Consider the following 14,481-nt stretch of genomic DNA (forward strand, 5'->3'; position numbering starts at 1 on the left):
CAGAGAGAAAGAGAGACGGGGGGAACGGGACAGAGAGAAAGAGAGACGGGGGGAACGGGACAGAGAGAAAGAGAGACGGGGGGAACGGGACAGAGAGAAAGAGAGACGGGGGGAACGGGACAGAGAGAAAGAGAGACGGGGGGAACGGGACAGAGAGAAAGAGAGACGGGGGGAACGGGACAGAGAGAAAGAGAGACGGGGGGAACGGGACAGAGAGAAAGAGAGATGGGGGGAACGGGACAGAGAGAAAGAGAGATGGGGGGAACGGGACAGAGAGAAAGAGAGAGAGGGAGGAAGGGAACGGACAGAGGGAGGAAGGGACAGAGAGAGGGAGGAAGGGACAGAGAGAGGGAGGAAGGGACAGAGAGAGAGATAGAGGGATGGACAGAGAGAGAGATAGAGGGATGGACAGAGAGAGATAGAGGGATGGACAGAGAGAGATAGAGGGATGGACAGAGAGAGATAGAGGGATGGACAGAGAGAGATAGAGGGAGGGGGGAGCAGATAGAGGGAGGGGGAGTGCTGGAGAAAGTGGAAGTCAGAGAGAGAGAGAGAGAGAGAGAGAGAGAGAGAGAGAGAAAGAGAGAATAAATTTTGCGGAATAGATAAAAAAGTTTCTTCTGATTAGGTGAGAACAAGTCATTTCTGCTTGTTTAATTTACAAGCATTTACCCCTCCCCCTCAACAGGAGAGAGAGAGATAGAGAGACATTATTAGAATGAAAAGCAAAATGGGGAGTGGATAGGGGAGATGTGTGTGTGTATTCAAAAGGTTGAGTAAAAGTTGGTGAAGATCAAGGTTTAATGGACATCAGTGTCACATGAAGAACAGGAGGGAGGAAATGTGGTAGGGGTAGAGATGTAGAGGATGCAATTATCTGTCAAAGGAGAAGTGTTTTCACCTCATCCTTTTTGCACTCCTTCCATTTAAAAAATTTTTTTTTTTTTTTTTTTTTTTTTTGCACCTCTCCAGTCATTGCATTCTGAATTAATAATCAGATGAGTAGTAACACGATTTTCCAGTCCATCATGTGAAAACAGATCCACATCCATTATGGCGGAAAAGTGTGGCGTTCATTTTGGGAGGGATGCCTGCAAACTGTGGCAGACCTAAAAAACTTTAATTGAAAATAACTTTTTTTATGATACACGTTTTTCATTTTTCAGCATTTTTTTTTCCAGGGGTTAGTTTTACAGTTTTGTTTGTTTATGGTCCTCCTTGGCCAGGGTAGGCATTCGTTTGAGACATGATACTGTTGAGTAAGTGGGCAGAAACAGACTGACCTACACCGCCCCCTCCCCGGCCGATGTTGCCGCTGGGATCTGGCGAGCCCATGCTGCTCGAACCCACAGAGCCCATACTGTCAGTCATATCTGTATCTTGGAAGCCTAGTGGACTATTTTCCTGTCCCGGGCCTGACGGGTAGCCACCTGCGTAGCCTCCAGAACGCCCACCACCACCACCACCTCGTTGTTGTTGACTTCTCCGCATCAAGGCCGCACTACCTAGAATTGAAAAAAAAAAAAAAAAAAGTGTTGAAAATGTATGTAGAGGAAACAGAGTTCAAAGGGAATGAACAGAACGAAAAATAGGATTTCAATAGATTCATGCACGATAATTGATATTCTTGTAATCGTTCTAATAGACTCAAATGCTGCACGTTGAGACAGTCGCAGAGGAAATTAGGAATTTTAACACAAACTTTCCAAGCGCAAGAAAAAGTTCATTTTCCGAGTTTTACCACACAAGTCACCTACACGCATGTAACGCCAGTATATTCACTTTTTCTGGTTGCCACGTCAATACACTGCACCAGACATGAGGTGTCCTCAATTGAAGGAGCAAGAGAAAAAGCCTTCGCGTAAGTTGCCATTTGTCTTTTTCCTTCTAATCCTAATCCCTATATATGCATTTGAATTCATGATGTCATGCTCACACTATGCCCCAAAATGCTGACACGGCAACATTACATAATTAGGAAAACTTAAATAACATATAACACAATGGATTATACTGTTTAAATAATACTGAAAAAAATTATTTTTTCTAATATTTATATCCTCTACTTGAAAATCTTATCTGATGAAGACACCAAATTTTCCCTTAAGACAAGATTTTTTGCATAGGCAACAAAAACAACAAAAAACAAAAAAATCTGTATAAAATTAGAATGGAAAAAAAAACAACTTATTTTTTAATTTGTATAGTTAACTAGAATTGAAACACCTTTTATGAGATCACTTTTCTTCAAACATCTATATTAATCTACATAAATAAAACAGTAGATGTGTGCATGAATATTTAACTGATAAACTCCTTAACACAAAACACTGAAATAAACAGGAAATAATAATCATACACCAAGGATGGTTTATAACAAGTAAAATCTTTGTTTGGATGAATGAATAATGCGTACAGACATGTATCGGCAAGTTGAAATGCAAACTGTTCATGTCAACTTGTCAACATATTTTTACTTTCTGCACATACTCAAATTAAATTCATTTCTTCAAGACATTTTATAGCAAATCTTTATCTATTTCTCGATAGCTACATCAGTAGAAGACGCGGCTATATATTACGTACACTAATATTCAATAAAGAATTGGGTCTGTAATAATAATTACGAAAAGTGCGTTTTATGACCAGTCAAGTTTATGAATGTAAATGGACCTTCCCATTTACTCCCTACAAGGGGAGAGTTAGACACAAAATCGGTTTTAATGTGGGAGGGAAAATCCAGCTCCTTAAAAGACATGGATTGGTACAAAAATTAAAATTTCCCCAGTCCAGTAGGGTTTCTCGTTCACGGATTGAAAATAGAAAAGATCAAGTATCAAAATTTCACTCCTATCTAAAAAAACAGAGTATGTCAACAAAAAACCAGTATGATATTAATGGAAATTAATTCCTAGATTTACCATATCATAATTTTAGTATTTTACAACTTGACAACTCTTGGAAAATATGGTTAATGAAAAAAAAAAAAAAAAAAAAAATTGTTAGCCGAATGGACAAAGTGACGCTTAAAACTGTCCCTTCTATGGAGGCACAGAATCAGCTCCTGTACAAATGTCTTGTTTTTTTTTTCTCTTGGTAATTTATCTGTTTCCCAACCTAGTGGCATAAATTAACTTTTTATTTGAAGGCAACTAAAAAAGTGGTGTACTACATATACACACTAGAGTTAAAAGAAAAACAAACTTTCCTACAGAAATTACTATATCCTCTACAGATAAAAACCTTATGTGTGTTCTAATATTGGAAGTTTTTTTCCAAAACTAAGTTATCTATTAAGTTATCTATTAGGTTTTTTTGTTAATACCATTGTTGGCAAACAACAATGCATAGCACAAAGTAAGAAGTCCTAGAATAATTCCATTTTTCACTTTGAAATATTCTTGATCTTTTCCAGCTTTGCCAACTAAATAAATCGTTTGTTGGGTAATAATTACTCCATGCAAACAATCACGTCAACAAAATCCCAAAATTATGCATAAAAGTCTCGCAAAAAACAAAGAAAAAAAAAAAGAAAAAAAAAAAATTCAGCAAGTTTTTTTCCCCTTCATTGAGATAGAATATTGCTGGTCGTTTAAACAGGTTTTCAAAGTCAACAGAATATGGTTGCATTTCTGCTTTTCCCTGTCTGGGTCAACACTAACAGTTTTTTAATTCGCAGCTATAACCAGCTGTTATGCGTGTAATTCGGGTTAGGGTTTACAATTGTCTGACACCCTGCAAAGGTTTGGAGCATTGATGAGTCCTGCATCTTGTTCAGAGTGCCTTTCGCGCAGATACTTTCCTCTTTTATTCCTTCTTCCTCTTATCCCAACATCTACATATCCATTTATTTCTGTGAAGTCACACCAGCACTACGGCTTTATCATTCACATACGTGTCAGTAACTGTGTTAGATTTCCAAGAGCCAAGTTTTCTTTATTTCTTGAGCTTTTTAACTCACTTCTAGCCATCTTCAGGATGCACATAGTAAGATTCAATAAGGAATGCTACAAAGATTCAATAAGGAATGCTACAAAGATTCAATAAGGAATGCTACAAAGATTCAATAAGGAATGCTACAAAGATTCAATAAGGAATGCTACAAACAACGAATGTTGCCTAACATTACAATAGATATATTCATTCGAAGATAGCAAAGTGAGTGCTTGTTCCTAATGTTATCTACATCTATTTAATAACTTGCTTTGATACTTTAGATGCATAAATAACTATGATAGATCTGTGCAGAATTAAACCTGGTTTAGCCAAGTCAAATCTATCATCCACATAGTTTTCCAAATTTCTCAGGCGTTTTTAGTAACACGGACAGAACGAAAGCGACAATGGAGTAATAGTTTTTATTCTTTCTTTTTATTAATTTTACAAATCTCACCTTGTGGAAGGAAACACATAGGCCTTCTACCAGGATTTCAGAGAAAAAGACAAATGTGGGAGCTTTTGATTATTATGGACATTTTTCTTACTAAAAATTGCAATGCTACTTTCTTCGAAACAAGCAGGTTAGTGATTATATATGGTGAAAATAGTCAAAAAGCACGTAAAAAAAAATCTGTAGGGCAGGATCATGCATGCAAGAAAAGGGGTGGGGCATAACAGGGGGATGAGAAGATAAACAACAAGGCAGTGTTAGAGTCAAATTTTTTTCAAGGATAGAGGGAATGGAGGTCGTTAAAATAAATAAAATAAAGGTCATATTAGGCCTGTATCCCAATAGAAACCACAAGAAATAACCAGAGCATTGTTTTAAATAGTGGACAGTGTTGGAGACCCTGGATGTTGAATGAAGGATAAGCTCTGTCTGACATCATTAATAAAAGGAAAGGAAAAAAGAGAAGCAAAAAGCCCCTACCTTACCTGCCAGCGCAGCTTGCTGGGCCATTTCATCGGCACTCATAGCTCGTCCTGGAAGCTCTTCGGTCTTTTCTTCTTCACGTCGTTTCAGACAAGCAGCTTTCGGGTTGAGGTTGCGTTCTGTTAAAATGGAGGTGTAACCAAATGGAACATTTAGAAAACATGCATCCATTTTGTCACAAACAAAAACAACAATAACAACAACAACATTAGTAGTTATTTTATGGCAAGAAAAACATTTGTAAATTGATGAGGAAAGTGGTAATATATTTAATCACATAGAAAAAAAAAAAAGATTCTATTCAGATTACTACTCTTATGTTTCAACCCATGTAACTTCCAACCTTCTCAAATGAAACTATTTAATCCATGCAGTTAGCTTGCTCTCGTTTCATCAAGGAACTATGGCATAACAGATATAAGTGCTGAAGAGCTTGAATGCTCAATCCCCAGAATGTAAATTACAAATTACTTAAGCTGTCCCCATAGGTTCCAGGCAAAATCCTGCAATGATTTCAGAGTTTGACAAAATGCACCTGAAGAAGGTTGGACGTTACATTGACTGAAACATTGTGAGGCTAACAGGCAAGATTAGAACAGTAGATATAGAACTTGATAGAAATTCTAAATTGTCAACTAAAAAACTCTGAAACCGACTCGATTTAAATTTGAGTATATTCAGTTTAGAAAGAATAAAATCCAACTGATCTGTTTGAAAAAAAAAATTAAATTTATTCTTGAACTTCTTAGCTTTTATTCTTAAATTTACAATTTATATAATTAAACTATTCTGATTGCAGCAGAATATTTGGTATATTTGTAATAGTTTTTAGTTTAATTTTTTTTATCTGTGATATGATCATTTTGAAAGTTTTCGCTCAAGGTTTACTTTATGCTAACAACTCCATCCAGTCCTGAAAGACACCGGATACTCCTGTAAATGATGGTTACGCATGTAATTGTGAGACCAGGGTTGCACAATCCCAACCACACCTCTCCTAAATTGGCACTGCTTGAGTTCAGTGGCAAAGAAGTTCAAAACAAATGGAAACAATGCAGAGATAAGCAGAGAGCACATACAGCACATGATCACTCATTTTAGTACAGCTTAGGCTCAACATTATGCCATATAAAGCTTAACTTTATTAGATGATATCTTATGACTGAAGATTCTATTGTTGGCATCATTATCAACTTCTTCCCATCACCAATGTCGCGGAATCTACAAACTTTTGTCCCTATTCACTTACGAGAGCAAAATCAGATATAAGGTCACTTTTTAATACGAGGTAAAAATTTACCTCTTAAAAAAAAAAAAAAAAAAAAAAGACACTAGATCGGGTTCCTCAGTCTAGAATGATAGAGTCAGCAGATGAAGTGTAGTATCAGAAAAGACACTACACTTTGATCCTAGCCAAAAAGCCATAAGTTTTTTTCCCTTTTATAATTTGAAGGATTTTGAACTTGCATTCAAAAAAAGCAATGTTAACTTTTTTGTTCTTTTACTGTATTTGAAATAGATGAAAGTGGAATAAGATTTTGTTTAAAAATTTGAAGGAATGCATCTTTTGAAAATCAGGAATATAAAATATTGTTGATTTGAGAAATGACATTTTGATATGGAGTCAAAGTTAACAGAAACAAAATTAAAAAATAAAATACAAAAGTAAATGTGAACATTTGTTAAAAATTAAAACAATGAAAATGGGAGAATAATAAAGAGGGAGAGGAGGAGGGCGCAGCGGAGAGGGAAGTGAAAAGGAGGAGGAGGCGAAAAGGAGGCAGACGCGTCAGAGAGGGAGGGGGAAAGGAGGCGGACGCGACACAGAGGGAGGACGCGACACAGAGGGAGGACCCGACACAGAGGGAGGACCCGACACAGAGGGAGGACCCGACACAGAGGGAGGACCCGACACAGAGGGAGGACCCGACACAGAGGGAGGACCCGACACAGAGGGAAAGAGGGAGGACCCGACACAGAGGGAAAGAGGGAGGACCCGACACAGAGGGAAAGAGGGAGGACCCGACACAGAGGGAAAGAGGGAGGACCCGACACAGAGGGAAAGAGGGAGGACCCGACACAGAGGGAAAGAGGGAGGACCCGACACAGAGGGAAAGAGGGAGGACCCGACACAGAGGGAAAGAGGGAGGACCCGACACAGAGGGAAAGAGGGAGGACCCGACACAGAGGGAAAGAGGGAGGACCCGACACAGAGGGAAAGAGGGAGGACCCGACACAGAGGGAAAGAGGGAGGACCCGACACAGAGGGAAAGAGGGAGGACCCGACATAGAGGGGTGAAGGAGAAGGACCCAAAGGAAGGATGATAGTGTTTGGGTGAAAAGGAACATGGCTCAGAAAAAAGCATGAGTTAATTACTGACATATTTAGTGATTTAAAGATCATGTTAAAAGGAAGAATTTTTTATTAGAACAGACAAGATTTGTATCAATAAATGGAACATTGCAACAAAATGTTAAAATTCTCATTTGAGGTGCAAAAACTGGGCAGCAAGAAAAGGGTGAGAAAGGACGTGGTTAGGGGTTAGAATATTTGAAACAGGCACGGATTTAAAAATGTTAGAGCACAAACTAAGACAGAATGGACGGCAGGCACACACGCTCATATATCAAGGCAATACTAAGGAATGAGAAACAAAGAAAAAAGGTCCATAAATCAGGGATTGGCAGCATTTGTCAATTTCATCATAGATTTTTGCTTTCTTTTGCTAAGAGAGGACAAAAAGAAAAGACATGCCCATTCTTCCCCTCCCCCATTTAATGTCTTGAGAGAGGATTTGGGAACAAATGATAAAAATTGTTCAATTAAACTAAAAAGAAAATTATATAAAAAAAAGAATACCCCAAAGCTTTTGCTCTGAAGCATAATGGATAATTAGTTGTAAAGCAGAAGAAAAAAAGACAGCGTTTTTTTTTTTTTTTTTTTTTTTTTTTTACTTTTCAGAGATTAGTCAGCTTTCTGGCAATTTTCTATTTTCTTCTAGAAACAAGAGTTAGAGCAGCAGCAGCAGATCTTTAATGGGTGTCTTTACCAGAGAATCACCCAAGAAAATTGCAAATACTTCAAAAAGTAATTGGGGTAGGATAATTGGGTAAAAAAATAAAATAAGTGAGGGTGGGGGAGGTACTAATGATGAATTATGAGCCTTGTCAAGTGCAGTTTTCTAAAACTGATAGCTTTAAAGTTTGTGACCACTATGAACATGACTCACAATAATTCATAAATCACCATCGCATCAAGAATGTATTAACTCTCTGAAAAGGGGAAAGCAGGTCAGATTAGAGTTTAAACTTGAGAAGCACAAATCAAGATTGATGCCGTAAGGAAACACAGATCCTCATTTGAAATCTTGCTGCAGCAACAGAGTTGACTTGAATGTGCAGAGGAAGCACGAGCAGTGTGACAACCCAAGAAAAGAGAGGAGAGAACACAATAAAATAAGCTCTTAAGAAATGATGAACCAAAAAATGACAGAGTTAAAAATATGGGCACTTGTAGTAAAAAGTTTCAAGTGTTCTAAGCTTCAATTGCTGAAACTAAAAAAAGACACTGAATATATACACAGAAACAAATATGAATACATTGCAAAAAAAAAAAAAAAAAAAAAAAAAAAAAAAAAAAATATATATATTCTTTTAAATGGTAAAACATTTTTTTCTTTTAAATTTAAACATAAAAAATAAAATAAAAAAGAGTGTTAAAGATTGCTGCTCCTGCTGTATCTCTGGATAAATGGTGCAAGAATAAAGTGTGGTTTTCGTAGAAAAAAAAAAAAAAATGGACCAGAAAAAAGCTGCCTACCTCGTACTTGCTGTTCTAAACTTGTGATCAAAGTGACTGCTTGCTGCAAAATCAACAGCTTTGTCTGCTGTTTATCACTGGAAAGATGCAGCGAGCACATCCGACCCAGTTCCTTGAAGGCCTCGTTTATGTCCCGCACTCGGACCCTGCACAACAAAAGAGAAGCAACAAGCCCACCAATAAGAGAAGAACACAGAATGTCCACGGATTAAAAGACATTGGGACATTTCTTTTCCCCCTTCTCAGAAGTTTTGCATTTTGGTAAGCCTTCTGGCTAGATTTGGTTTAGGATTTGGCTAATGGCTTCTTTCTTGCTCCCTTCTGTTAACCTGGGAGTAACTTACCCTCTAACCACTTTTGAAACAAAATTTTTTTTTCTTTCTTAAATTGTACTATATACTAGGTTTACTTCCAAACTTTCAGAGGTCTGGTATCTGGGTCTACATAGGTAAGAGCCTTCATAAAGAAAGGAAAAAAAAAGAAAAAGGACTTGGGAAAGGAGGATTTTTGTTGCCATTATATATATATATAGAAGAATTTTTTTTTGAAAACAACGATAACATTTATTTTGGAAAAGAGGGACAGGAAGAGAGAAAAATGCAAATTGACATTATCTCAAACGTGTGGCATTTTTGAGGATTCAAAGGAAAACTTTTTGAAATGCAAAGCTGCAAAAATCCATTATTCCGAGATGATGTTGGGAGACAAAAGGGTAGCTGGGTGTCAAAGGACATGCAGGAGAAAATGTAAAGAAGCAGAGAGGTGGGCGAAGAATTGGCATAGATAAGTAAAAACAATTCTTTAACCTCATTTGTATCAGATTAACCCTATTGGATTATTTAATGAGCATGATAATGAATCAATTCTAAAAGTTGCTAGTTAATCCACAATTTGGCAAAACTGGATTAATACTTTTTCCAACAGTATGAGCAAATGACCACAATGCGTTTCCATTGCTTTCATAGTTTGGGATAGAATCCATTAAACTAATTACACACTGCTTATGAGATGGAGAAGTTTAATTATTTCTAAGAACAATCCGCGCGCGCGTGTGTAGTCCCCCCCCTCCTCTTGTACTGCATGTGAGATGACGCCACAAAAAATAGTGAAGAAATGATGTGAGAAATGTGAAGGGCCAATATTGCCTTCACATTTTCGCCAAGTTTCAGAAAAAATCTAATGGATGGGCAAAAGTTATGGAGTAAAATGTATCATTTTTTTGCAATTCTGCGGCATATGTGACCCCTTTTGAGCTCTTGGAACGCTGAATCCCAGTGAAAATGTGAAACGATGCAGTTTCACACCTTAAGACATGTATATTTGAATTCAGCACCATGGGAAACTAGTATATAGACACGCATATCAAGTTCTGGAGTAATATGAAAAAAGAGCTTCAAAAAGGGATTTTTTTTTAGCCCTAAAAGTCCCAGAGAGATGCGAACCAGAATTTTGCCAGGGTCACTCATACTGAATTTATATTAAGAACAATAGCCTCCACATTTTGGCCAAGTTTCAGGAAAATCTAATGGATGGATCAAAAGTTATGGGGCAAAAATGTGTCATTTTTGGCCATTTTGGGATATTTATTTTTACCTTTTTTTAGCCCCTGGGGGCGCAACAGAAATTTTTGTAAAAAGAATTTTTTTCACTGTGCACATCTATTTAATGAAATACAATTTGTGGCAAAATTTCAGCAAAAACTAATGGACGTTTATCTGGCAATCGTTCAGAATAACGGACACACGGAAGCCACTAAAACTATAGGTCCTTTGCGATAAATCAGAGGACCAATATTTTAGTCCCATTTAAAATGTCAATCACACCCTAACCCTAATTAGAGGGAAAAAATGAATAAAGCACAGAATAGAACGTTTTTATGGAAGAACCCTTATGGTTGATTAAAATGCAAACCAGGGTCAATAATGAATGCCCGATGGGTGTGCTTTTCAGTTATTTAGTGGGACTCAGTTGAGGTATTAGTTACTCTCTACAAGTCGATTATTTTCATGCATACAATTCTATATTGGCAACTAAACACTTTCCAATAGTTCTTTTTAAGCATTTTATAGACGTCCACACATTAGTAATAACATCTTTCATTTTGAAAATGGATGGAGAGTATTTAAAGACAAATCACTGCAAAGCAGAGAGCAGTTAAGGAAAAGGGACACTATGTCCATTATATATATATATATATATATATATATGACTGATCCTTTTGGCACAATACACACATGTGTGAACATTGCCCTTATTCCTTAGGCTGACAAATTCTCACAAGGAAAATTCTGTTTAGCCTAATTGTACATATTTATATATATATATATATATATATACACACACCTATGGCTGAAGATGTTTGACAAACAAGGAAAGCCATAAAAATACAATCTTGATTAATACTGAAGATGAGAAAAGAGAGGTCTTCTTCCAGTCATAAGAGACAATGGAGACCCACTTTAATGAAGCCAGAGTTGTATAATCCCAACTACATCTATCTTCAGAACTGACATTGTGAAAATCCAGTGGCAAGGAGAAGTTCAGAATGACTGGTAATAATGCAGAGATAAGCTAATCCAAATAAGCTTTTCTCCGCTTCACTAAAAAAAACTCCTTCACATCTTATCTGTAGACCCACCCATCCTCTACATATGGATGAAATTGATGAGGTCGATGAACATGTGCTTGCTGGTATCTTGTATTAGTATCTACAAGAGCATCTGTCAATTTGGAAAAGGAGGGTGGGTGCAATCGTTAGTGAAAGCAAGTGTAATGATCTTTATTTCTATCTTTGAAATAAAGTGAGAATATGAACCTTGGTGGAGGACATCAAGAAATTAGACGACAAAGACAAGAGTAGCTATGATAAAAGTGCAAATCAAGTTTAATCCTTGTGATTACAGGAAAAGCATTAAGAAATAAAACAAAGGTAGGACAGACAGAAAAGATGGCTACTAACTAGTGTTGGGACGATTAATTAGAATCCGAAAAATTGGAATTGGGTGAGGCATCTGAATCAGAAAAATTTGTGCCTATCGTTTTTTGTTAAATTTTTTTTAAACCTTTCTTTTGCTGATACTGATATAATAATTTATTGATTTTAAATACCAGTAAATCCAAAACCATATATATTACCCCTCCTTCCTACACCCAAGTGTATTTTTGTACGTTTGCAAAAATATGAGCTTCATGGTAATCCGAAAATATAAAAAACAAAGAACTGCATAGCTAAATATTTAGTCTTCAAAAGAATCAGTAAACGTATCAGAATCAGCAAAATATATTAGAATCGTCCCATCACTACTAACCCCTTAAAAAAAAGAAAAAAAAAGAAAAAAAAAGATTTATCAAAAAAAATTTTAACTTTAGTTTTAGCCTTGATTGTTAAATGATTAGGTTAAAAATGAAACAGGGTGAGCAATAAACAGTCCGCATGCATTTTTTTCTTTTTTAAAGGAAGAAGAGAACAGATAAAAAAAGCAAATTAGGAAAAAAAATTTTATGTGTGAGAACTATTTGGATGTACATGCACTCAGCTAGTTGCCAAGGAACAAAAAGAAAAAGGCTTGCATAGTCATTGAGTAAGAAGAACATGCTTTTTTTTTTTCTTTTGCTGTGTACCTCTTAAACATGCAGGTACAAAACAGAGGTTAAATGAATAGGATTCACAAAAAAAGTTGATAACAAAAAAACACCAGTGGCAACACTTGCGTGATAAGTGGTTGAAGGATGGAGTGGGACATGGGAGGACGATATATGAAGGCGAAGAGGGCTTAATGAAGTGGATGGTTACAGATGATGGACACGTTTGTAGCACTGGATTGCGGGCAGGGGAGTCTCCAAAATCACTAACCTCGCACTTGCTGCTCTAACGACGTGATCACATTAACGGCATGTTGCAATATCATCAACTTGGTCAGCGGTTGGTTGTTGCCCGTATGCAACGTTATCATCTGGCCGAGCTCTTTGAAGGCTTCATTAATATCCCGCACCCTAATTCTGATGACAGAAAGCAGCACCCAGTTAAATTGCAGAGAAAAAAGGGCAGAGAAGCCCCGGGCGTCCCTTCTACTTTGAAAGAAACCAGCAATGCCACCAGCCTTTTATGCCGAAAAGAAAAAGAAGAAAAAAATCCCAATCAGCACGTATCTATGATAACAACCGTCAAAGCAGCTTCTCGGATTCTGTTATGGTACACAAGGTAAAATATATGTTTAAATGAGTGGTACGTTGATAGGAACAAATTTCAGCCATTTGTAACCAGAAAAGTAATTCTCATAAAAATTTGTTGTTTTTTTGGAGGGGTAGGAATTAAGAGACAAGTAGTTTCGTTGATGAATATTGGCATCAAAAGAACTGGTTGCAAAGTGGCACTTCCAAGGTAAAAGAACTCTCTTTGGTACTTACATAATAACAGTCAATTACAGAGAGAGAGGGTAGAACAATAAAGAGAAAAATCTCAATTGCTGAGGTACCAATATGCAAAACAGATGGAGGAGGGGGTTAAAAAAATTATAAAAAGAAAAAACAAAAACAAAACAAAAAAAAAAAACAGAAAAAATAAAATAAATAAAATAATGAAGAATTTGAATTTCTCAAAATTTTCAAAGATCTAAAATGCCAAACTTTGGCAAATCCCAAATTTTGCCAAGCATTTAAAATGATTGAAAATATTGTATTAGTTGAAACTGTTAGTGACCACCATTGTCAAATAACATTTATACTGAAGATAAGTTTATATAAAAAGGAAAGATTTAAATTCAAGATTGGAAAATATTTTATTGTATTTTGGTAGCAAACTAAATTAATTTGCCAAAATGTAAAAGAAATTCAATCAATCTTCATTGATACAGAATAATATTGTACATTTTTTTTTCTTCAATTAAATTCTTAAAAGTATATTTTTTGCACCTTTTTTTTGCAAATGTGGATCTCCTGTCACCCATTTCAAAACCCCATCCCCACAACATATTTTTAATTTCAAAAAGTTACATCTAAAGTCTAAAACAGCTGCAAAAAAAAAAAAAAAAAAAAAATGAATTGAAAGAATTTGATTTACATAGCTAAAACTTTTTTTTCTTGTTAACAATAAAAACTTTGTAAAAAAAATTCAGTATTTGTTTTATATTTACTATCCAACACAAGGATTGAACTTACTACCTCTAGAAAATGGTTTCACAAAATAACTGGAATAGCTTCTGCCAAAATGAACCCATTACATGTACGTTTATGAAATATAAACCCATAACTGAATTTTTGTTTTTATCTCTATTACCACATATCACCAACAGAAGGTGATGATGGCTTAGTGGTTAACAACACAGACCGACAACATGGTGTGCCAAGTTCAAATCTAGTTTGTTCTACAGAAATATTTTCACTTAGGGATGTTGACAACCTTCACATGGTCCCTCCCGTAAGCATCAGATATCATTCTTTTTTAAATTCTTAATAGAAAGATATCGAGGAAACGAATGCCATCATCATCATCATCATCATCATCATCATGAATGGTGCTCAACAAACAAACATCAACACTCAATCTATGCTAAGGCTTCACAAAGGTGTCACTTTAGCATTGATTATCTCTTGAGGCTGTGTTGCTTGTTCATGGTTTTAAGTTCAATCCTTGTACTGGGTAGTAAATATAACAAGCATCATTTTTAGCAGTAAATGGACAACTAAAATGATAGATGAAACCAGAAAAGCATACAATATTCAGTAAATACATCATTTTGTAGATTAGGTGAGAAAAAGAAAGAAACAAAAAAATTTGAAATATAGTTTT

General features: G+C 36.1%; 1 protein-coding gene across 50 annotated transcripts in view; it reads right to left on the reverse strand.

The window, feature by feature from the left end:
* Positions 1-880: 880 nt before the first annotated feature.
* LOC145245847 (transcription factor 12-like) overlaps positions 881-14,481 on the reverse strand; it is a 290,146-nt gene continuing 276,545 nt past the window's right edge. For 28 of the 50 annotated variants that reach the window (XM_080107513.1, XM_080107518.1, XM_080107519.1 and 25 more), the window contains 3 exons: positions 8,694-8,839; positions 4,876-4,992; positions 881-1,505 (listed from right to left, as the gene is read on the reverse strand). In XM_080107513.1, the coding sequence (XP_079963639.1) occupies positions 1,207-1,505; positions 4,876-4,992; positions 8,694-8,839 (562 nt within the window). In that variant the 3' untranslated portion in view covers positions 881-1,206. Of the gene's footprint in view, positions 1,506-4,870; positions 4,993-8,693; positions 8,840-14,481 lie in introns of all 50 variants that reach the window. The other 22 variants (XM_080107554.1, XM_080107548.1, XM_080107549.1 and 19 more) reach the window with 2 other exon arrangements.

The sequence above is a fragment of the Euprymna scolopes genome, chromosome 23 (genome assembly GCF_053919585.1).
Source record: "Euprymna scolopes isolate OS-2025 chromosome 23, ASM5391958v1, whole genome shotgun sequence".
Lineage (NCBI taxonomy): Eukaryota > Metazoa > Mollusca > Cephalopoda > Sepiida > Sepiolidae > Euprymna > Euprymna scolopes.